General features: G+C 41.7%; 1 protein-coding gene and 1 long non-coding RNA gene across 2 annotated transcripts in view; both read right to left on the reverse strand.

Annotated features, from left to right (window-relative positions):
• On the reverse strand, positions 10,517–17,177 carry LOC107636324. The gene is made up of 3 exons (XM_016339842.1): positions 15,312–17,177; positions 10,703–10,840; positions 10,517–10,621 (listed from the first exon to the last, which is right to left on the reverse strand). The coding sequence occupies exons 1-3, from the start codon at positions 17,175–17,177 to the stop codon at positions 10,517–10,519; spliced, it is 2,109 nt and encodes a 702-aa protein (XP_016195328.1).
• LOC110270985 overlaps positions 25,292–26,112 on the reverse strand; it is a 9,328-nt gene continuing 8,507 nt past the window's right edge. Inside the window, exon 3 of the long non-coding RNA XR_002360852.1 lies at positions 25,292–25,302. This is a non-coding gene — a long non-coding RNA (uncharacterized LOC110270985). The remainder of the gene's footprint in view (positions 25,303–26,112) is intronic.

Here is a 26,112-nt window from a genome sequence, read left to right on the forward strand (position 1 = left end):
AACTTAGAGTTTGGATATGGGGGTTCAACACCAAACTTAGAGTTTGGTTGTGGCCTCCCAACACCAAACTTAGAGTTTGATTGTGGGGGCTCTGGTTGACTCTGTAGTGAGAGAAGCTTTTCATGCTTCCTCTCCATGGGTGCAGAGAGAGATCCTTGAGTTTTAAACACAAGGTTGTCCTTATTTAATTGAAGGATCAATTCTCCTCTGTCCACATCAATCACAGCTCTTGCTATGGCCAGGAAAGGTCTTCCTAGGATGATGGATTCATCCTCTTCCTTTCCAGTATCCAGGACTATGAAATCAGTGGGGATGTAAAGGCCTTCAACCTTTACTAACACGTCCTCTACTTGTCCATAAGCCTGTTTTCTTGAATTGTCTGCCATCTTTAATGAGATTTTAGCAGCTTGCACCCCATAGATTCCCAGTTTCTCTATTACAGAGAGGGGCATGAGGTTTATCCCTGAATCAAGGTCACACAGAGCCTTAAAGATCATGGTGCCTATGGTACAAGGTATTATGAACTTTCCAGGATCCTGTTTCTTCTGAGGCAATGTCAGTTGATCCAGATCACTTAGTTCATTGGTGAACAAGGGAGGTTCATCTTCCCAAGTCTCAATACCAAATAATTTGGCATTTAGCTTCATGATTGCACCAAGGAACTTGGCAGCTTGCTCTTCAGTGACATTCTTATTCTCTTCAGAAGAGGAATACTTATCAGAGCTCATGAAGGGCATAAGGAGGTTCAATGGAATCTCTATGGTCTCTAGATGAGCCTCAGATTCCTTTGCTTCCTCAGAGGGAAACTCCTTATTGATCACTGGACGTCCCAGGAGGTCTTCCCCCTTGGGATTCACGTCCTCCTCTCCTTCCCTTACAGGTTCGGCCATGGTGCTTATGTCAATGGCCTTGCACTCTCCTTTTGGATTCTCTTCTGTATTNCAACTTCAAGAACTCCCTTCTTCATAGGCGTCCCATTACTCACAGGATTTCTCTCAGAAGTGTACATGAACTGGTTATTAGTAACCATGTCAATGAGTTCTTGAGCTTCTGCAGGTGTTTTCTTTAGGTGAATAGATCCACCTGCAGAGGTATCCAATGACATCTTTGATAGCTCAGATAAACCATCATAGAATATATCCAGGATGGTCCATTCTGAAAGCATGTCAGAAGGACACTTTTTGGTCAGCTGCTTGTATCTTTCCCAAGCTTCATAGAGGGATTCACCATCTTATTGTTTGAAGGTTTGAACATCCACTCTAAGCCTGCTCAGCTTTTGAGGAGGAAAGAACTTGGCTAAGAAAGCCGTGACCAGCTTATCCCAAGAGTTCAGGCTATCTTTAGGTTGAGAGTCCAACCATATTCTAGCTCTGTCTCTTACAGCAAATGGGAAAAGCATGAGCCTGTAGACTTCAGGATCTACTCCATTAGTCTTAACAGTATCACATATCTATAAGAATTCAGTTAAGAACTGAAAAGGATCTTCAGATGGAAGTCCATGAAACTTGCAGTTCTGCTGCATCAGAGAAACTAGCTGAGGTTTCAGCTCAAAATTGTTTGCTCTAATGGCAGGAATGGAGATGCTTCTTCCATGTAAATTGGAATTAGGTGCAGTAAAGTCACCAAGCATTCTCCTTGCATTATTATTATTTTCGGCTGCCATGTCCTCTTCCTGTTCGAAAATTTCTGACAAGTGCTTGCTGGATAGTTGTAATTTAGCTTCTCTCAGTTTCTTTTTCAGAGTCTTTTCAGGTTCTGGATCTGCTTCAACAAGAATATTCTTGTCTTTGCTCCTGCTCATATGAAAAAGAGGGACAGAAAAATAATAATAATAATAGGGATCCTTTTTACCACAGTATAGAGGTCCCTGTGTGAATAGAAGAAAAGAAGAAGAGAAAATCTGAACTCAGAGAGAGAGAGGGTTCGGATTTTTGGTGAGTGAGGAAGAGATGTTAGTAAATAAATAAACAAATAGGAGAAGATGGGAGAGGGAGAATTTTCGAAAATAATTTTTGAAAAAGAGTTAGTGATTTTCGAAAATAGTTTTTGAAAAAGGTTAGTAATTCTCGAAAATTAAAATCCAAAATTAAAATAATTAGTTAATTAAAAGAAGTTTTGAAAAAGAGAGGGAGATATTTTCGAAAATTAGAGAGAGAGAGAGCTAGTTAGGTAGTTTTGAAAAAGATAAGAAACAAACAAAAATTTAGTTAGTTAGTTGAAACAAATTTTGAAAAGATAAGAAGTTAGGAAGTTAGAAAAGATATTTTGAAATCAAATTTTTGAAAAAGGTAAGATAAGAAGATATTTTTGAAAAGATATGATAGAAATTAGTTTTGAAAAAGATTTGATTTTTAAAATTACAATTAATGACTTGATTCACAAGAAATCACAAGATATGATTCTAGAACTCAAAGTTTGAATCTTTCTTAACAAGCAAGTAACAAACTTGAAATTTTTGAATCAAAACATTAATTGGTGATGTTATTTTCGAAAATTTGATATAAAAATAAGAAAAAGATTTTTGAAAAATATTTTTGGAATTTTCGAAAATAACTAAGAAATTTGAAAAAGATTTGATTTTTGAAAAAGATTTTGAAGAAGATAAGATTTTCAAATTGAAAATTTGATTTGACTCATAAGAAACAACTTGATTTTAAAATTTTTTGAAAAAGTCAATCCAAATTTTCGAATTTGATGAGAGAAAAAGGGAAAGATATTTTTTTTTTATTTTTGAATTTTTTATGATGAGAGAGAAAAACAAGAAAAATGATGCAATGCATGGAAGTTATGGATCAAAACAATGAATGCATGCAAGAATGTCAAGATGAACACCAAGAACATATTTTTGAAAAATTTTTAATGCCAAGACATGCAAGACACCAAACTTAGAATTCTTTAATGCTTAGGCACTAAGAATTCAAGAATGCATATGAAAAACACCATACAACACAAAACAAAAAATTATCAAGATCAAACAAGAAGACTTACCAAGAACAACTTGAAGATCATGAAGAACACTATGAATGCATGAATTTTCGAAAAATGCAAGATGAGTATGCAATTGATACCAAACTTATAACATGACCCAAGACTCAAACAAGAAACACAAAATATTTTTGATTTTTATGATTTTATAATTTTTTTTTGTATTTTTATTTTAAAATTTTCGAAAATCATTTTGAAAAAGAAAAAATAAGGATTCAAAAATTTTTAATATGAATTCCAGGAATCTTATGTTCTTAATCTAAAGCTCCAATCAAAGGGTCAGGCATGGCTTAATAGCCAGCCAAGCTTTAGCATGTAACAGGTAGATCATGAATCAGCAGTAGGTAGATTAGCACCAACTAGCTTGCTCTTGATAACAAATTGGAAGCCTCAGTCCAAATGAATTTAGACATGGCTTTACAGCCAGCCAGGCTTCACATGCTTCATGAAACACTAGAATTCATTCTTAAAAATTCTGAAGAAAAATATATTTTTGAAAACATTTTTTATTATTTTAATTTTTTTTTCGAAAACAAAGGAGAAAATTTTGAAAGATTTTTGAAAAAATTTTGAAAACAAAATAAGAAGAAAATTACCTAATCTAAGCAACAGGATGAACCGTCAGTTGTCCAAACTCAAACTTATGTAATTCATTGGTGAGAATTTCAGATAAGCGAATAGAGATGCTTTCGTTCCTCTGAACCTCTGCTTTCCTGCTATCTTCATCCAATCAGTCTTACTCCTTTCTATGGCTGGCTTTATGTAATGCATCACCATTGTCAATGGCTACTTTCGGTCTTCTCTTGGGAAAATGATCCAAATACCCTGTCACGACACGGCTAATCGTCTGGAGACATCACCCTTGTCAATGGTTACATCCTATCCTCTCAGTGAACATGGTCAACGCACCCTGTCACGGCACGGCTATTCATCTGTCGGTTCTCGATCATGCTGGAATAGGATTTACTATCCTTTTGCGTCTGTCACTACGCCCAACAATCGCGAGTTTGAAGCTCGTCACAGTCATTCAATCATTGAATCCTACTCGGAATACCACGGACAAGGTTTAGACTTTCCGGATTCTCTTGAATGCCGCCATCAATCTAGCTTATACCACGAAGATTCTGATTAAGAGATCTAAGAGATACTCATTCAATCTAATGTAGAACGGAAGTGGTTGTCAAGTACGCGTTCATAGGGAATGATGATGATTGTCACGTTCATCACATTCAGGTTGAAGTGCGAATGAATATCTTAGAAGCAAAATAAGATGAATTGAATAGAAAACAGTAGTACTTTGCATTAATCTTTGAGGAACAGCAAAGCTCCACACCTTAATCTATAGAGTGCAGAAACTCTACCATTGAAAATACATAAGTGATAATGGAGTTCATTGGTCTCGGCCCCAGAGGGGAACCGGAGTAACCAAGACTGTGAATACAATGATAAAAAGTTCTATTTATAATAAACTAGTCACTAGGGTTTACAGAAGTAAATAATTGATGCATAAATCCACTTCCGGGGCCCACTTGGTGTGTGCTTGGGCTGAGCTTTGAAGTCTACACGTGGAGAGGTCATTCTTGGAGTTGAACGCCAGCATTTGTGCCAGTTTGGGCGTTCAACTCTGGTTTTGGATCCTTTTCTGGTGTTGGACGCCAGAATTGGGCAGAGAGCTGGCGTTAAACGCCAGTTTGCGTCGTCTATTCTTGGCCAAAGTATAGACTATTATATATTGCTGGAAAGCCCTGGATGTCTACTTTCTAACGCAATTAGAAGCGCGCCATTTTGAGTTCTGTAGCTCCAGAAAATCCAATTTGAGTGCAGGGAGGTCAGAATCCAACAGCATCAGCAGTCCTTCTTCAATCTCTGAATATGATTTCTGCTCAAGTCCCTCAATTTCAGCCAGAAAATACTTGAAATCACAGAAAAACACACAAACTCATAGTAAAGTCCAGAAATGTTAATTTAACATAAAAACTAATGAAAACATCCTAAAAAGTAACTAGATTCTACTAAAAACATACTAAAAACAATGCCAAAAAGCGTATAAATTATCCGCTCATCACTGAGAGCTTCATCCGCCTCTGCCACTAGCCCTGTTGAAGCCAATGACAACGTCGACTTGAGGGAGCAGGTGCATAATCTCATCCAAAGCCTTCAACAACAAGCTCAGTAGCTGCAGCAGTCTGAGGAGAGGTATAACAAGATTCTCGCATGCATGTCAGGCACATATTTTCTCAGGCTGGAGCTTAGGCAGGAGCTAGAGCGGATGGAGCAACAAATGGTGGTGTACCACGAGTACATCCATACTAGTGGTAGCGGCACTACTGGCAGGGCACCGACATCACCGCCTAGTCCGCCACCTCAGCAGGACCAGGGGGATGACGACGACGACTACCAGGATCCGTAGTGATTAGGGTTTTATTCTAGATTATTTAATTGTATTTTATTTATTTGACTTTTTATTCTGTACGTACACTTGATATTTAATAAAATTATTATTTAATTTTTATTATTTAGAATTTGACTACTAATTGTGTCAAAAAATTAAAAAAAATGAATTTACCGTCGCATTCATGGAAGAAAAATCTAACGGTAAGTAGGCGCGAAACAAAATGTGGAGCCAAAATTACCGACGAAAAATTTTTGCCAGTAGCCTAATAGTTTTTGGGTCAACGATCCATAACAGAATTGGCTGGCAATTGCCGTCGGAATGAAAAATTCAACGACAATTAGTTACCAGTGAGGATTATACCATCGGGTTTTTTTGACAGATTATTTTTGTTATTTCACTGGTAAATCCAACGGTGTTCAATGATTTTCTTACAGTGTGGGAGGTGTCACTTTAGAAAGTAATTTTGTTAGGCATGATGAGATAGCATGCGATGCATTTCGACAATCCACCCAAGTGGAGGAGGAGGAGGAAGAACCTAACCCCATAGTCTAGAGATTTTACTATATGCTTGAATATGCGAACACCTCTTTAGAATGGTTATATTCACTTGCAATTGTTAATTACTACTAAAATACTAAGGGTCAATTATTCTAAGTCATTACTTATTAAATATGCTATTAAAATCTCTTATTATCATTGACAACTATACAATAATATTAATAGATTCGTGATTCAAGCAACAACATAACATGGCTTCACCTCATCAATTTATCTTGAGCTCCGAACAAGGCTTATACTAGATGGACCATGATGAAGGTGAATGAGAAGAAATTTATCACACCTGAACATGTTTGAAGAAGGGTAACAAACAACACTAGAATTTGTCTTAAGGGTGATGCTAGTCAAAGTGAATATGATTGGTTTGGGGCTTTTGAGAGAGGTATTGGAGTCAGAGGAGTTGGTGTACTGATCAAAAGTGTTGTATTGTTCTCTTATGAATGGTATGGCTCTAGCTGCTCTGATGGGACGCACACACAAGGATTACAAGATCATTGAAATTAACTACAGTATGAGGTATGAAAAATATGGTCCATTTATTCCGAGACAAAATGCACGTCAAATCCATTATATGTAGTACCCCAAGAGGTATGGTTTGAACTCAAGAGGAAGATGACGTGCCGTTCTAAAATCAAGACATAACCCGTGCCAGATTTAAAGTCGAAATCGATATCTTGCAAAATATAGCAATCTTTAGGAGAAGTTGATTTAATCGAACTCTCATTGCAAAAAAATGCTGACAATAATAAAAAATCATGAAGAATCTGATAATAATAATGATCACACCTAATCATGACCCTTCTAATGACTCTTAATAAAAGTAACTTTGTTATGCTTTTTTATCAATTGAAGATTTTACTTTTTTGCATATTATATTATTATGATATCATTATTACGTAATGTGTACTAATTTTGCATCAGGATATATGGTAAGAGATAGTTCCATAGGATGGGTAATGGATGAGGGCGTGGTTCAGTTATTATGGTCGTACATTGATGAGAAATATAATTGATCATTTTGATATATTTTGTTTTTAGGGCAAGTTACCTAATTAAAACATTTGACAACCATAATTATCAGAATAAAACTTTTGAACATTACAGAAATAAATATAACATTTACATTATTATGGAAACTGCAAAAAGGTATGGTGGTTTCTGGAATGCACGTAAATCGCTAAGCAGTTTATGTTGAAACGCGTGTCAAGAGAAATCGTTACACTCTGTAGTGGTTTCTGAAGGAACTCGACAATTAAAAAACCACGATACCCCTATAGCAGTTTCTTCACAAATGGGACATTGCAAAAACCATGGTACCCCTGTACCGGTTTACATATGCCTATATAGTTATTTAATATTTTCTTAGTTATGTGTTTCTTTTTTCTGCTCTAATAATCATTTTATTCTATATTATAAAAAGTATTTCAATTATTGTAGTAATTTTAATTATTAATCTTAATTATAATATATAATTAAAATTACTAAAATATCGAAGTACTCAAAATATTTTTTAGGGCAAGTTACTAAAATGAAATGTTTGGAAGCCAATATTACCAAAATACAACTTTTAAACATTCAAGGCAAATCAACTTTTATATATCTATGAAAACCGCGAGAGGGGTACAACGGATTAGGAAATACACGTAAATCGGAGAGGAGTACAACAGTTTACATTAGGACGCGTGCTGGTGGAAACCGCTACACCCTGTAGCAGTTTCTGAGGGAAGACAACAAAGAAGAAACTGCGGCTCCCTTATAGCGGTTTCTTCACAAATGCCACACCTAGGAAACCGTGTGAGGCTATAGCAGTTTCTGTTTGGTTACAAATGCCTATAAATACTAAGCAGGAGGTAGTGGTATATTACTAGATTATCATTTTCACAGATTCACAAAATGGATAGTAAGGAGTTTTGGTTCCAGTCCATTGCCATGAAAAAATTCAAAAAAGAAAAAGGCACGGCGTTAAGTTCACTGATAGAGAACCAGTGAGCATTTTTATCTAGTAAACAAATATGTTGTCAGAGCTGAAAATGAGTATATTACAAAAGACGGGGTTGTGTGAGACAAAGTGCATGAAAAAGTTGTTTTAGAAGATTTCGATTGCAATTGTGTCAACTGGTGTGAAGTATGAAACATTTGTGAAAAGGTCGGATGAAGATATGCAGGTTTTGTTTCATTGTTGGTGAAGTTTTCCGGAAGTGAGAATACACGTGTTATATGCCAAGTTGGGAGATGTCGTCGACAATTCTAGGGCATCGGTGCCGAATCCGCAATCGACTATGGTGTGGTGCTTCTACCTCGATGCCTGTCGTTGCACCTGGTTGTCTGTTGGCTGATCTTCCATCTGTTGCAGTTGGGATAGCTAGGTCACCCCATATGATTTCAGGTATTTTAAGTGACGGTGAACCAGATTAGGTTGAAAATATGATGCGAGAGGATGATTCGAACGAAAAGCCTGCTCACATCGTGGGGGATAGTGATGAGGATACTCTGAGAAACCCACCTTCACATAAAGGGCCATCTAGTTCTAGGACATAGTAACATCCTCCACATTTCTCAACGTTAAACTTAAAAGTCGTCGGCCTGCAACCAGACATAGATCCTACCTTTGGGATCAAGGATTACATGAAGGAAATCCTTTTGTGGAATTCCAGATTGTCCAATCTTTCCAAACTAAGGAGGAAGCTGTGTTGAGTGTTAAGGATTATAGCATCCGTCTGGAGTTAAGTACAGAGTGATAGAGTCAGATCATCTTAAGTATCATGGGATATGCACAACCAGACATAGATCCTACCTTTAAGGGTCAAGAATTACATGAGGGAAATCCTTCTGTCGAATTTCAGATTGGCCAATCTTTCCAAACTAAGGAGGAAGCTGTGTTTAGCATCAAGGATTATAGTATCCATCGTGGAGTTGAGTACAGGGTGATAGAGTCAGATCATCTCAAGTATCATGGGATATGCAATGAGTTCAGTAAAGGGTGCATGTAGTTGATTCGCATCACACTTCAGCAATGAAAGAGTACTTGGGAGGTTAGACGGCATAAGGGACCTCACAATTGCTTAGCTACATCGATTTTGAGTGATCACCGATAGCTTGATCATCATGTCACTTGTGCAAGAAATTTTCCATTGGTTAGGGCCAGTGCAGCAGTTACAATAAAAGTATTGCAAGAAGCTATTCAAGCAACCTACAGATTCAGGCCTAGTTACAGGAAGGTCTGGATGGAAAAACAGAAGGCATTTGCACAGATTTAGAGCGATTGGGAAGAGTCGTATGCCGAGTTGCCCCGTTGGATCGTTGGTGTGCAATCTACGATGGATGGAACTGTGGCGTTGTTGAAGACTTCTCCGGTGTGCGTCGATAATCAGGTTGATGAATCTACCGTGTACTTTCATGGTCTTTTTTGGACATTTTCTCCATGTATTGAGGCATTTTGACATTGCAAGCCACTGGTCAGCATCGACGATACTCATTTGTATGGGAAGTACAGTGGTACTTTGCTTTTGGCTATCGCGCAAGATGGTAACTCGAATATCTTGCACATTGCCTTTGCACTTGTGGAAGGGGAAAATGTAGAGTCCTGGGATTTTTTCCTATGTAACTTGTGTCAACATGTGACTCCACAAGAAGGTATTCTGGTAATATCTAATAGTTACAATGGCATTAAGGCTGCACCTGACAGTGGTTGGCTACCACCTCATGCATATCGAGTATTTTGCATTGTCACGTTGTAGCTAATTTTGCCCTCAATTTCAAGGGTCAGGATATGAGACGGCAACTTGTGAATGCTGCTTATGCAAAGACTGAGGCGGAGTTTGACTATTGGTTTGATATTTTGAGGACTGATAACCCAGCCATGTGTGATTGAGCAAATCGAATGGAGTACGATAAGTAAACCCAGCACCAGGATTGTGGCAGACGGTTCGGCTACATGACAACAAACATATCTGAGTGTGTTAATTATGTGTTGAAGTGAACATGGAATTTTTCGGTCGCTGCATTGGTAAAGTCCACATACGGGAGGCTTACAGAGCTATTTGTCATTCCAGGACAGATAATAGAGGCACAATTAGAAACTAGGCACTAATTTTGCGAAGCTCTAGTGAAGGTAATAGACCGCAACTTGAGAGACTCGAGATGCTTCACCATCACTCTATTCGACAAGCATCAATCTGAGTATACTGTGGCTGAGACGAATCCTACCGGTAACTTCTCGCTTGGTACATATTGGGTTTTCCTCAGGGATCATACGTGTGATTGTGGGTATACTTTCAGGCTCTCCATTACCCATGTTGCCATGCGATCGCATGCTGTGCTCAGTCCCAACTGAACTGGGCTACATACGTGCATGAAGTTTATACCATGAGTAAGGTATTCAGCGTATACTGAATGGGGTTTTCGCTACCTATTCCAGAGGGACTTTGGCCACACAGTCTGAATGTCGTTCCTGATCCTAACACGAGACGTGCAAGAGAAGGGCGACCGAGGTACACCAGAATCATGGAACCATGTGAAGTGGACTGTGAACTGCTTTACCTTATCCAGCGGCAGAAGCTTGTCGAATAACTCCTAAAACTACTCCCAAGCCAGTCTGCCATCATCTATCAACTGGTCAAAGTTTGTGAGGCACCCAGATACAGCCTTCCCATCGACGGGCAACCCCAGCTGATATGTCACATCCTATAGCATGATGGTGCACTCTCCAAACAACATATGAAAGGTGTGCGTCTCAAGACGCCACCTCTTAATAAATGCGCTGACCAGGGGCTCATCCAACCAGAACCAACGCGTGTTCATCCTAGCCAAGTGGTACAAACCAGCCCTCTCCAAATAGGGTATGATCCTTTCATGCAAAGGCATATTCTGTTGCCTTCGAACGTTGTAAATATACCTACTTGGCTGCATGATATGAAAAAAATAACCACACCCAAATTAAATTCCAATATTTACAAGTCTAAACCATAAATTATAATTCGATACAAAACTACAAGTGTCTTATCTATCTAATCTTAACTAAAATTTCGATATAGTTTACTTAACATTATTTTCAAGCTAATTTTATTAAAATAGAGAAATAATACTTATGAACTTTTACATAAAATTTTGAAACACATCTAAATGCACTTTATAACAAGTAAAAAATCTCCAACTTTTAAATTTATAAGTCCTATATTTTAAAAATTAAAGTTTAAAATTTGAAGTTTAAGCCTTAAATCTTAAATTTCAAATAATAAACTACGAATCTTAAATTTTATTTCTAAAATTTAAGTCTTAAATTTCAAATACTAAACTAGAAAAATTCTAATTTTAAAATTTTAAATTTTAAATCTTAGTTTTCAAATACCATATTTAAAAATTAACCCTACAAACCTTAAACACTATATTTAAAATTTGAACCCTAAATCTCAGTTACTGGAGAATAAACATTCTACTTAAATACTATATCCTTAATTTTAAATTTTTAATCTTAACTTTCAAATACTAAGCTACAAATCTTAAGTTCTGTATTCTAATTACTGCACCCTAAATACTACATATTATGTTATAAAATTTAATAACTAAAAGAAAACAAACTTACCTCTTCATTGACGCTGCCGGCAATGTGCGCAACGCCGTTAAGTCGGTACAGACTACCTTCGTCCACGATGGTCCCGCACTTTAAGAATTTCAAGTGTCCAAATCCTCTCCAAGCCTTTTCCTCCTTCCTCCTCAATCCACAACTCTCTCTCTAAACAAACAACTTCTCTCTAAAATATTTGGTATTCAATCAAGATGAAGAATCTGCAACTGCTTCTGGCGGATTTATAGGCAAGCATAAACAGCTATAGGGGTACCGCGGTTTATGCAATTTAGGAATTCGTACAGAAACTGCAGTTTCTTCTTTATTGTGTTCCAATCTTCTCGCAGTTTACTTGTATTCCCTATTTTGATGTACCCCTCTCGCGGTTTTCATAAATATATGAAAGTTGCATTTGCATCTGCAATGTTCAAAAGTTCTTCAATGCACGATTTATTTTAATTCAAATTTTTTTCTTTTTTTTCATTTATGTTTTAGGCCTAAGGGTTTCACCAAACCATAGATGAAGAGAGATTGGATCAAGCTTAGTGATGAAGCTAGAAGAATGGTTCAATTCCAATGATGTTGATTATGCATACATGGCCATAGAAAAAAACAACATTGCCTCAAAAAGGATCTTTATGGAAAAGTTCACTTACACCAAGTTTAGGACACCATCAATATTAGTGTTAATTGGTAACTATGTACCGCGGTTTATGCAATGTACTATTTGTGAAGAAACCGTTATAGAGGTAACGCGGTTTTTTCATTGTCGAGTTCCTTCAGAAATCCGCTACAGGATGTAGTGGTTTCTCTTGATACGCATTCCAACTTAAATCGCTACACTCTGTAGTAATTTACATGCATTCCAGAAACCACCATACCCTCTGACGGTTTCCATAGTAATGTAAATGTTGCATTTGCATCTGCAATGTTTAAAAGTTGTATTCTGGTAATTAAAATTGTCAAATATTTTAATTAAGTAACTTGTCCTTGATTTTATTTTTGATAACATTATTTTTGACATTATTTTTAAATTATATTCAATATATTATATTTGTTATTTGAGTATGATTTTTGAGTAATTTTGGATTTTATATTATAATTATTTTGATATAGTAAGTTTAAATTAAAAAAATAAAAAAGTCATTTTATCGACAACTTGGCCATTGGTATTATTTAAAAATTAAATATTTTTTTGTTAGTGATGTTTAGACTGTCGGTATCATAATAAATAAATTCATAGATGCATGGATTTTACCGACGGCAATAAGCATCAGTATTATTAATTGTTTTATCGATAGGCACAAGGCATCGGTAAAATTGGTCGGAAAATTACCAACAGATTTATTTGACGAATATATACCCATGTTCTAACCGCTGGTAAAATAGATTACTAACACTTTCTCCATAGGTAATATCATTGGTAATGGTGAATTTTTGGATACTGTATATTAGATCGATCAATCATGGAGGTTATATACTTGTTACAGAGAAAAAGGATGTGCTGGAGAAATAGGAAGGAATGAATACATGTGAGAAATGCTAGATAGTTATTAGAATTTATTGTTTTTAGTCATCTGTTAGCTATCGATATTTAAAAGTATGGGATAAAGTATATTTTGGATTACTAGACTAAAAAAACTATTAAAAGAATTGAGTTGAGACTAACTGATGGTTAAAAATAATAAATTCTAATGCCTCTACCATTTTTTTTACATGTGATTTTCATTGACTTAGAAAAGACGTAGATAGAGTATCAAAAAAGTTCTTAGAAAAAATCTTAGAGAAAATGGAAGTAAAGATATGATATATTGTACAACTAACAACATATACTATGAGGTTACAGTTAGTGTGAACTCAAAATAGTGTAATAAAATAATTTTCTGTTGGTTTAGGAGGGACTAAATCAAAGGTCATGTCTCAACTTTTTCACACTAGTGGTGGAAACTGGGAAGTGCTCATTGAGTATATACATGAACCAGACTATGGTACATTTTTTTATTGTTAATATCATCAAAAAAGATTTAAATAAAAAATTATATTTGTGGAGACGGACTTATTAGAAGTACATGATATTCACCTAACTCACTTTAAGATGGTGTACATGTATTACAACTTCATCATAAGAAGGGAGAACTCTCTCTTAGAAGTGAAGTATAATTAGAAGAAACATCATATCACATGTCAAGAGATTTAAGTGTCTTGGTTGTATTATTTAAGACAATAGAGTAACAAAGAATGACATATGACCCAAGATTTAAGTAGGTTGATTGAAGTCAAGAAGCATTTTGGATTTTATAGGATGCAAGGAGTTACTTAAGAGTAAATTTTGGTTCAATGTAATTTAACCAATTATATTATATAGAATAGAGTATTAGGTACTAAAGAGTAAACACTAATAAAAGCTTAGCGCGATTCAATAAAAATGCTTATGCGATGAGTGATTATATGTGAATGAACAAAATAAAGATCAATGACATGAGAGATAAAGTGATAGTAAATTCTACTTAGGATATAGGTTAAAAAGAGTCAAAGATTAGTTATCAAGAAACTCTAGTAAAGTTGTCAGTTAATCAACTTTGCTTTTGCTTTGATAACTTGTATGGCTTGAAGTGATATGTATAGCATAGTGTGAAATTGTATTAGTGAGTCTTGATTTTTAATACAATTCTAAGTTTTTTATTCATTCACAATCTCTCTAGCATTCTTTCTTTCTCTGCATCACAATTATATAGAACTTCTTTTGGTAGAAAGCATTTCTGTACTACTTTCATGTGTTTTAAGACATCTTAGATCATACTCTCTTCATAAAATCACAAGCTAAGTTTTGCAAGATCTATGAAAACTTCATCAGATAATTCAGATACAATAAATTCTAACGTAGCAAATACTCAACCTCAACACAATAATCATAATTCTACAACAAATTTTTCTCTATCTCCTTATTTAAAAATGTCGGGATAAAAAAAGTTAAAGTATATCATATGCAAATTATATTAACACAACATAGAAATGACAATTTAAGCCAATTTAACCTTACCAGCCTCGTATAGGATGGACTTCAACCGTTAATTTGGTTTTTAGAACGGAAATGAATAATAACACTGATAATAATTGTTTGGGGATGGGACAGTATATTTAACAGTCGTCTACTCTTATACCTACTTCGAACATACACAAAAGAATGTTTGAGATAGATTATCAGATTTGATGAATTTAAATTTCTTTAAAATTGTTTCGAATTTTTAATGTGATGAATTTTATTATATTTAGAATTTACATGACCATTTTAATACTTTGTATTTTATTTTCATCGGCCTTAAATTATATTAAGGATGCCATAAAAAATGCAAAATATATCACGCTATCAAGATAGTGTGGGGCAAGACTGGTATAGATCCGTAAGGTACTAAGGATATGGACTTGGGTGATAAATAAAATATTTACAGATAATGAAATAGACACAGACAGATAGTTAATGTTTAGGACATGTGTGGATATTGAAATATTTATTTTATTTGGTTATTCCATTACCATTTCTAAGATCATTTCCAGTAGGAACTCATCTCAATTCCTATTTATTGCCTACCTATCATAAAAAGTAACTTCACATAAGCTTTTGTGTTATAAACAATAAATAAAAATTCAAAACATCTCTCTCTTCTCCATTAGGAGGAACTAACTTTAGTCTCTGTTGTGGTCCCACATAATTAATTAATTAAAATACTTAAAAGCCAGTGGCTCAGCCTCTATCCATTTGGTGTAGTAGTCGATGGCGACTATGAGATATTTGACTTGTCCTGGGCCAACCGGGAAAGGTCCTAAAATGTCAACTCCCCATTGGGCGAAAGGTCGTGTAGATGTCAGCAGGCTTAGCTCAGAAGCTGGGGCCTTGTGGAAGTTGGCATTTTGTTGACACTTTACGCATTTTCTAACAAATTCCCTGGAGTCTTTCATCATCGATGGCCAGTAATATCCAGCTCGGATGAGCTTCCTCGCTAGGGACTTGCCCCCAATGTGGTGGCCGCAGCATCCCTCGTGGACTTTTCTAAGTACATAGTCCGTCTGGTCGGGATGTAAGCACTTCAACAGGGGTTGGCTAAGCCCCTTTCTGAACAGTTGCCCTTGTATGATTGCGTATCTGGCTGCCTCCCTTCTCAATGTTTTGGCCGCCTTCTCATCGTCAGGTAACTTGCCAAGTTCCAGGAAGTCCGTGATGGGGTCCAGCCAGGAGGGGCTTGACTTCGTCAAATGGAGGGCGACGGTTAGTTCTTTTACCATGCCCTGGATGAGAGACCGGTTACCCGCTCCTGGCTTCGTGCTTGCTAGTTTGGACAGGAGATCGGCCCGTGTGTTCCTTTCTCTTGGAACGTGTTGGACCGTGACCTCTTGGAACTTTCTTGTCAATTCTCTCACCTTTTCCAAATATTTTTGTAGAAGGGGGTCCCTGGCTTGATAGCTTCCGTTTACTTGTAAGGTGACAACTTGTGAGTCGCTGCATACCTCCAGCCTTGCTGCTCTGACCTCACGAGCTAACGTTAGTCCACCTAAGAGGGCTTCGTATTCCGCTTGATTGTTCAACACAGGGAACTCGAACTTGGTCGATTGCTCGTAAATGACCCCCGCCGGGCTTTCTAAAATGACCCCGGCTCCCCCGGACGTCTGGTTGGAGGCCCCATCTACGTGGAGCCTCCACCGTGTGCCCGCTTCCTCGGGGGGATCACCGGTCACCTCTACCAAGAAATCTGCCATTGCCTGTGCCTTAATCGCATGCCGGGGCTCGTACTGCAAGTCGTATTGGGAGAGCTCGATGGCCCAGGTCATCATCCTGCCGGCCAAATCAGATTTTTGGAGTACTTGGCGAATTGCTTGATCTGTCCTTATGACTATACGGTGACCCTGGAAGTATTGCCTCAACCTTCGGGAGGAGGTTAGGAGTGTCAGCGCCAGTTTTTCCAGTTTGCTGTACCTCAACTCTGCTCCTTGTAGAGCCTTGCTTACAAAGTAAACTGGTTGCTGAGCTTTTCCTTCTTCTCTTACGAGCACTGCTGCAAGTGCTTCCTCTGTTACTGCTAGGTAGAGGTAGAGTGGCTCTCCGGCCTTAGGCTTTCCGAGCACCGGAGGCGTTGCTAGGATCTCCTTGAAGTGATTGAACGCTTCCTCACACGCTGGCGTCCATTCGAACGCTATCCCCTTTTTCATCAGATTGAAGAAGGGTAGGGCTTTTGCTGCCGATGCGCCTAGGAAGCGGGATAACGCCGTCAGTCTTCTTGCCAACCGTTGGACGTCTTTGATAAAACCCGGGCTCCTCATCTGGAGGATCGCTTGGCATTTTTCAGGATTGGCCTCTACTCCTCTTTGGGTGATCATGAATCTCAGGAACTTCCCGGCCTCCATGGCGAAGGCGCATTTGAGCGGGTTGAGCCTCATGCCGTGTTGTCGGAGGGAGGCGAACACGCTCCCCAAGTCGCTTAGGAGATCGTCGGGCCGTGCGGTTTTCGCGAGGATGTCGTCCACGTAGACTTCTACTGTCTTGCCTATGAGCTCATTGAATATCTTATTCATCAGTCTCTGGTATGTGGCGCCAGTATTTTTCAGATCAAATGGCATTACCTTGTAATAATAGATCCCTCCTGGCGTTATGAATGCCGTTTTGTCCTCGTCGGGTCGGTGCATCGGTATCTGATTGTACCCAGAGTAGGCGTCCATGAAGCTCAGATACCGGTACCCCGCCGCTGCGTCGACGAGTGCGTCAATGTTGGGCAGGGGATAGCAGTCTTTAGGGCATGCCTTGTTGAGGTCTGAATAGTCTACACACATTCTCCACCTCCTACTGTGTTTTTCACCAAAACCACATTCGACAGCCAAGTCGAGTAGTCCAGTTCTCGGATGAACCCTGCTTCGAGTAAGCTGGCCGTCTGCCTGGCCTCCTCCTCTGCCCTTTCCTGTGACATTTTCCTCCTCCTCTGGGCCACTGGCTTGGCCTCCGGCCTGACGGCCAGATGGTGTGGCATGAGCTGGGGTCTATTCCTGGCATGTCGGCTGGTGTCCAGGCGAAGAGGTCGGCATTGGCTCTGATAATCTCCATCAAAGGTTCTTTTAATTCATGGGGAAGGTTTCTATTTATGAATGTGAACTTCTCGTCCCCGTCACCGACCCTAAATTTTTCCAAGTCCCCTTCTGGCTCAGGTCTGGGCCTATCATCTATCATGGCGTCCAGGTCGGCAAGGAAAACCCCCGTTGCTTCTTTGGACTTTTTCCTGAGAGAGAGGCTGGCGTGGTCGCAAGCGACTGCCGTTTCTAAGTCTCCTCTGATGGACCCTACGAATCCGTCATCAGTAACAAACTTCATTACGAGAAGCTTCGTACTGATCGCTGCCCCAAGGTCGTTGATGGTTTTTCTCCCCAGGATGATATTGTAAGCTGTGGAGTCTCGTAAGACAACAAAATCGGCCATTATCATCCTTCGCCTCTGTTCTTGTCCCAGGGAGGTCGGGAGTGAGATGATCCCATCTAGCTTGATGAAGTGGTCTCCCAGCCCTACCACGCCGTGCTGGTGGGTCGCCAGATCGGCGTCACGCAGTCCCAAGGCATCAAAAACGTTGCGAAACATGCTGGTCGAGTCCGCTCCCGTGTCTACTAGGATCCGTTTGACGAGTCCGGTTCCCACTCTGGCCGTGATAACCATGGGGGACTTTCCAGTACCTCGTTAAACCACTGGTCTTCGGGGCCGAAGGAGATGGATGGGAGTCCCCGGGAACTTCTAGCGAATGAGGAGGAGACCGCCAGGACCTTGGCGTCTTTCTTCTGCGCCGATTTCGACCTCGGGGCGGAATTTCTCGCTGTTACTACGTTCACCACCGTGAGACCGTGGTCGTCCCCCTCTGGTTCTTGACGTCGTCTTGTCGCCCGGGGCCTGTCATCGCCATCGTGATCTCGATTCCGTCTCCTTGGTTCCCTTATGAGATGGGAGAAGTCGGCAAGCTTTTCGTCCCTGATTGCTTGTTCCAGGGCGTCCTTCAGATCGAAGCAGTCTTGGGTCTTGTGCCCGTATCCCTTGTGATATTCGCAGTAAAGGCTCTTGTTTCCCCCCGTCCTGTCCTTCAGAGGTCGGGGTCTCGATAGTATCCCTTTCTCGGCTATCTGTTGGTAAACTTTCGTGATCAGAGCCGTGAGGGGGGTATAGTTGGTGAATTTCCCGACTCGGGAAAATGGCTTTGGCGCCTTGCTCGGACCGCCGTCTCTGGCGTGTTCCTTCTATTTTTCTCCACCCTCGTAGTGTCGGGCTTGGTTGTAGGGGGGTTGCCGTTTATTGGCAGCCACGACCCTGCTGACTTCTTCGTCGTTAATGTACTCCTTAGCCACGCACTGGATCTCCTGCATGGTCCATACCGGCCTCGTGGTAAGGTGCTTTCTGAAGTATTCATTCAGGAGCCCATTCGTTAAGCACAAACTCGCCACCGAGTTCGTCAGCCCATCAATTTCCAAGCATTCGTCGTTGAAACGATCTAGGTATTTCCTGGTCGGCTCCCCGGCTCTCTGGGTCACTCCCAGCAAATTGATCGGATGCTTGGCTTTGGCGATCCTGGTCGTGAACTGAGCCAGGAAGGAGTGGCTGATGTCGGAGAATTGGGTCACCGAGCCCTGCGAGAGGTTATTGAACCACCGTATTGCAGGTCCCGCTAGGGTGACCGGGAAAGCACGGCACCTTACCTCGTCTCCCACTCCTTTTAGGTTCATCCTGGCCTCAAAGGCCGTGAGGTGTTCCAATGGGTCTTGCGTTCCGTCGTACCTCATGTCCGTTGGCTTGTCAAAGTGTTTTGGTAGCCGGACTTCGAGTATGGAACGGTGGAATGGGGTCGCTCCCATTATTACGGGTCCTCGTGTTCCCGTCGTTCTTCCCTCGTCACTTTCCCGACAAGTGTCCTCATTTCCGCGGTTCCTGGTACGCTGCCTCTCGCGTCTGGCGTAAATGACGGGGTCATGACGTCTTCTCGCGCGCCCTCTCCCCCCGGTGCTTTCGGATTCAGCTTGGGGGCTAGGCGTGCGCCTGGAGCGACTCCTGGAGCGAGAGCGGGAGTGACTCTGCTTTGGGGTGTATTGGTCGCGTTCCCTATCTGCTAGCCAGCGCTCCAAGTCTTGCATCCTGTGGCGTAGCTCTTGCATTATTCTGGCGTGGTTGTCTCCGGTCCCCCTAAAGGGGCGTCTCTCATGTGATTGGGTTGCGTCCCTCGGAGGTGACCTTGGATGTTGTCGGGTTCCCGTCCTGGCGGCGTCGCCTCCGGGTACGGCCTCACGGCCTGTCTCCGTTTCGACTAGCACGAAGTCCATGGACGAGTCCCCACAGACGGCGCCAATGTTCAGTAAGTCGGTTACCGGTCGGTTCGGGTGAAGATCCTGGGAGATGGTAGGGGCTCGTCAGGTCGTGGACTGCCGGTCAGAGATGTGCGAGGTCCCGAGTACTTCGTGTAAAAAAAGGGGGGTGCCACCTGCAAAGACACTCCGATGCTTTTGTCAGTAAATGTGCAGGCGGAAAGGGTGATGTGATATGTGACGTACCTCGGGGGAAGAGCCAATCTTTCTCTTATATATTGTCAGAGGTGGACCCTGTAAAGGCAGGCCCACTATTCCCGAGGCACTCCCTTCACAACTGTGGGTGAGCTGTTACAGACGCGTGTCCGGGTCGGCGATGGAGTGCCCTATCCCTGACCGCCCGGGTCGGGTGAAGCTCGGGTCGGCCCAAGCCAGCAGAGGATTTGGGCCAGGCCGTAACAGTGTCCCCACACGCCAATGGTAGCCGTGAGGACTATTGGTGGCGCGTTCTCTCTTTCTTCATACGTCGTCGCCAGATCGGCCGCCCGTAGGGGAGACGTGTCCCCTGCGCGCGTGTCTTTTGGTTACTGAGGTAACCGTTCAACGCTTCGTTCTCTGTGCTGAGCATTGAATGCTCATAATGGGTTGGGAATCCCCGTACGCAAAGACTATTTTGCCCCCAGTCTTTCGCGCTCCCTGGGGGGTGGTTTTAAATGGTTTGTTTTCGCTTTATCTCTCTTTTTTACACTCCTGCTTCTTCTATCTTCTTGCTATCTCTTCCTCCCTCTTTCGAAGATCTCAGAGCATTGGTGTGATATCCTCACGCATCTTCCCTTCGTCTTTCTTAGTTTCTCACAATAAATTCAGGTAATCCTTGGGCTTCTCTCTTTTTTGCCTTGTTGTTGAATGTCTTATTGCTTGCATTTGCTTTTGTGTTTCCTGCTGTCTCGTTTGGTTTTTGTTGCTAGATGACTTTCCAGTGCTTAGGTAAATGGGTTAAGGGAGGGTACCATTTCGGGGTAGGTTTTTAGGTAGCTTCCTTGATAAGCGTAGCTTTTTCCATGCTTAATTTTAACTGTCCAGTAGGATGAACATATTTTCTGGGCGTTTTCCGAGCTCCCGATCTCATAGTCTAACGGAGTGGTACCCCGCTGTAGGTATGCCTCGCGTTGTCACTCGGACTTCTACTTCTGCTGCAAATTACGATCCTTACGCCTGGGTGACCTCGGACATAAAGGACTCGCCTAACCAGATGGATCTGGAAGAGCTGACGGAATTCCGGCAAGCTGGGTACTTATGTGGGGGGACGGACGAGGAGACCGACTACGAGACCTTCGTTCCTGCCCCCGACGAGCGGTTGTATGAGATCAACCTCCGTTCTCCCTGGGTTGCCGACTGGATTTGGTTTTACAAGGCCATGTTCACCCAGGTCGGCGTTCGCTTACCCTTCTCTGACTTTCAGATGTCTCTCCTTGGTCGGATATCCGTGTCGCCGTCGCAGCTCCATCCGAACAGCTGGGCTTCTATCCGCTGTTTCGAGATGGTCTGTGAATATCTCGAGCTGCCGACGTCAGTGGATGTCTTCCTCTTTTTCTTCAACCTCACCAACCCCTCCAAACAAGGGAAGGCGAGAAAAGGGTTCCTTTCTTTCCGATCTGCCCAAGGTCGGAGGATATTTGGTCTGTTCGAGGACTTTTACCATGGGTTCAAGGACAAATTCTTTAAAGTTCGCCCTGCTAAAGGTCGCCATCCCTTTTGGTTATCGTTAGAGGGGGAGCGCCTCATCCCAACTTATTGGAGCTTTGTGGTGGGGTCTAATTCTTTTATCAAGGTGACGTACAAAGGGATGTCCCCTGTAGATAAGAAAATAGCTGATGTGTTGTTTGCCCTCTTTGGGAAGAACCCCGTGAACCCCCATCTTCTCATGGGTGAACGGGAGGCCGCTAGGAGCTATATCCGTGAGTCATTTTGTTCTGTGCTCGTACTGTTTATCATTGCTTGTTTTTCTTGATCTGACGACTAACGTGTTTATCTGTTTGCTGCAGTGGAGATGTCTGCCTCAGTAACGGGGCTTGAAAATTTGATGAAGACCTTCTTCGAGGACAGTGATGAGGAGAGGGCCGAAGAGAAAGATGCCGGGAAGTCGGAGGGGCCTTCCGGGGAGAAGGAGAATCAGGCTGTGCCCTCTCCCCAGGATACCGGCATGTCAGACAAGAACTCAGAAGGGGCGCAGGCTTCCCTCCTTCCCGAGGTTGTCGTTGGCGGGCATTCGTCCTCTACCCATAAGGAAGATGATGATGTGGAACTCATCCACACCCCTAAGAGGCGGAGGGCGTTTGCGAGCCCGGAAGGGACTCTCACCATTATGGAAAGAAATTTTGATGCTATAAAGTTTATTGACTCGCAGCTGATCCCTGGGACGGAGGAGCATTTTCATGGAACCGACCTGGCTGGACAGGCGAGATGGATGTACCGGACTTTGCTCCGGGGGGCCGTGATAGCTCGAAAGGATGAGTTCGAGTTGTCGGAAATACAGGCTCTCCGGAGGAAGCTCGAATCCTCTGGCAAGGCAAACAATGATTTCAAGGTGCAAGTCGAGCTGCTCCAGAGCCAATTGTCCGAGATGGGGGAGAAGCTCAAGGCTTCTGAGGAAAAAACGACATCTGCCGAGGAAAAATTGAAGGCTTCCGACGAGACGGTGGCCCGTTTAGCCTAGCGGGAGATGACCCTGGAGAGCCAGCTGAATGCTGCTCAGGGTCGGGTGGCGGTCTTGGAGCAGGAGCGTGACCAAGCCGTTTCGTCGGTTGAAGCCGCTAAAGCCGAGGTCGAGGAGCTCAGGAAGAAGCTGAAAGCAACCAAAGAGCAAGGGAGGAACGCGATCTCCATGACTGAGGATGCCCTGAAGGCCCAGGTGAAGATCGTGGCTCCCGATTTCGACACATCGGCTATTGGTGTCTTCAAGATGATCCAGGACGCAAGATTATCGATATGCCTAGGAAATGATCTCTTTTAACTTTGGCTTGGTGTGGATTTGTTGAACTTTTTGTTGTGACTTTGTGGCTGACTTTGTGACTTTTATGGCTAACTAGTCGCTTGGTCGACTTGTCGTTATTACCGTTTATTTTGCTTGTCATTTTACTTTTGTTACCGTTTTTTTGAGGCGGGCTTATTGCTTGTGCCCGTTTTGCCGTTTGCGCTGGTAATTCGATTGGAACCGTTGCGGTTTTATTTATGAAGCCGTTTGATATGGCCGTGGTTCCGCTGGCCTCCCGGGGTGATCAGTCCCGGGTTGCTGTTTACGATTGCGACCTCGTGAAAGAAAATAAATGGAAGAGTTTGGACAAGTAAGAATTAGTCGTTATCTAGACAATGTTTATGAACACAAAAGGCATTTGATAAAAGCGAATAACTGGGAATTAACATTTGATCAAAGCAAAACTCTACCCGGCTCATCGGGTCGGTTGGTCGGTGAGCCCAAGCTATGAATAAAACCTCCTCAGGTTAACCGCGTTCTAGGTTCTCGGGATATCCCTGCCGTCGAGTTTTTCCAGCCTGTAGGCGCCTTTACCGAGCACCTCTTTGATCATGTAGGGGCCTTCCCAATTCACCGCCAGTTTTCCTTCTCCCGGGGTCGGTAGACCGACGTCGTTGCGTCGTAGGACGAGGTCTCTTTCCTCAAAATCCCTTCTGAGGACTTTAGTGTTGTAGCGCAAAGCTATCCTTTGTTTCAATGCTGTCTCGGATAAGTGGGCCATCTCCCTGGTCTCTTCCACCAGGTCCTTTTCTACCCTTCGTCTACCCCTGCGAGCAGTAGCCGTGGACTCGGCTCGCCGATTTCGACGGGTATCACCGCGTCGACCCCGCACGTTAGGCGAAAAGGGGTTTCTCCCGTAGCGCTTTGTTCGGTTGTTCGGTAGGACCAGAGGACCGAAGCCAGCTCGTCGGCCCATGCACCTTTCTTGTTGTCTAAGTGCCTCTTGAGACCAAGCAGGATGACTTTGTTTGCGGACTCTACTTGTCCGTTTGTCTGGGGGTGTTCCACTGAGGAGAATTTCTGTTTTATTCCTAGGCCGGTGAGGAACTCCGTGAACTTCTTGTCCGTGAATTGCGTCCCATTGTCCGAGATGACGACCTCCGGGATACCGAAACGGGTTATCACCTGTCTCCACATGAACTTCCTACAATTGGAGGAAGATATGCTGGCCAGTGGCTCAGCCTCTATCCATTTAGTGTAGTAGTCGATGGCCACTATAAGATATTTGACTTGTCCTAGGCCAACCGGAAAAGGTCCTAAAAGGTCAACTCCCCATTGGGCGAAAGGTCGTGTAGATGTCAGCAGGCTTAGCTCAGAAGCTGGGGCCTTGTGGAAGTTGGCATTTTGTTGACACTTTACGCATTTTCTAACAAATTCCCTGGAGTCTTTCATCATCGATGGCCAGTAATATCCAGCTCGGATGAGCTTCCTGGGGGGGGCCACCTGCAAAGACACTCCGACGCTCTTGTCAGTAAATGTGTAGGCGGAAAGGGTGATGTGATATGTGACGTACCTCGGGGGAAGAGCCAATCTTCCCCTTATATATTGTCAGAGGTAGGCCCTGTAAAGGCAGGCCCACTATTCTCGAGGCGCTCCCTTCACAGCTGTGGGTGAGCTGTTACAGACGCGTGTCCGGGTCGGCGATGGAGTGCCCTATCCCTGACCGCCCGGGTCGGGTGAAGCTCGGGTCGGCCCAAGCCAGCAGAGGATTTGGGCCAGGCCGTTAACATAATATAATTTAAATTTATAAAATTAAAAATAATTCACTATTAAAAGATATTAATATTAAATAAATTCATATATAACAATAATACATAATATATAATTCAGGATTACACTAATTTGTAAAATTACTTAATACAAAGTAAAACATAATTAAACTCTATAGTTGACGACAAGCATTGTGAAATTGCCATATATGTTCAATCAAGTCCTCTTTCAATTGTCTATGCTGCTGTCTATTTCGAAGTTAGGCATTTCTTTGGAGAAATTGATGGTATAGTGCAAAATCTTCTTCTCCCAACTGAGGTTGTGATAAGCCATTTTCGACATCATCATACTCTAAGTCTTGAGCAAAATTTCCTGCATAAGTGTCTCTTTCATCCTCAACAATCATATTATGCAATATAATACAAACTCTCATTATGTTGGCAAGCTTTTTCTTTTCCCAAAAGTGAGCTGGACCACGTATAATTGCAAATCGTGCTTGCAACACTCCGAATGCTCGCTCCACATCTTTTCTTTGTCCTTCTTGGTATTGTGCAAATAACTTGCGTTTCTCCCCTTGTGGCTTTGAGATTGATTTGACAAATATGGCTCATTCAGGATAAATACCATTTAGAATATCATCGAACACTGGAGAACGATCTAACACGTTGATATCGTTATTTGAACCAGAAACTCCAAAGAACGCATGCCATATCCAAAGGTCTGAAGATGCTACAACCTCAAGTACTATGGTTGCAATCCCACGATAACCACTCATGTACATATCTTTCCACGCCTTTGGACAATTTTTTCATTGCCAATGCATACAGTCAATGCTACCCAACATGCCAGGAAAGCCACGACAAAGAAGTTGGACTAACATTTTCGATAGAGGGGTTAAATATGGAAGAAAATGGAAAATGTGGTGTTTGTGAATTTTGATTTTGCGGTTGGAATACAGGAAATTGATTATTATAAGGAGCTTGAAAATTGAAATTAGAAAGAATTTGTGGATTTGGATTTTGAAATGTATTCGGTAGTGTGAAGTTTTGATTTGGAACTTTAGAGTTTGAGGTTTGAGATTGTTGGGTATTTGAAATTTGAGAAAAGTTTTGTAAATAATTGAAAAAAGATATTTATTTTAATAATAACTTACCAAATGGCAAGTTATTATTGGCCATATCCAGTCCCTATTCAGAGGGACTTAGTTCCATCGAAACTTGTGTAAGGACCAATTCTATTTCTCTCCAACGGAGAGGAACTCGTTTGTGTCAGAAAAGTTTTCAAGGCACTCACAGTTGGAGTTGGTCTAAGAACACATCCAACTCCAATGGTGTAAAAAGTGAAACCCTATTCTGACATAAAAGTGAGAGGAGCCTACTTTTAGGTGTTAGAGGAGGACTTTGCCGGAGACTCTCTTAGAGCAACTCCAATGGAGAAGTTTTCAAATCACTTTTTTTAACACAAAAGAACTCCAACCATTGAAGAGGAGAGAAATAGAGTTTCCGCGCCAGCTTCGAGAAGAGGAAATTCCTCCTCAAAAGGACTTGTGTGTCC

Source organism: Arachis ipaensis, chromosome B04 (assembly GCF_000816755.2).
Source record: "Arachis ipaensis cultivar K30076 chromosome B04, Araip1.1, whole genome shotgun sequence".
Classification (NCBI taxonomy): domain Eukaryota; kingdom Viridiplantae; phylum Streptophyta; class Magnoliopsida; order Fabales; family Fabaceae; genus Arachis; species Arachis ipaensis.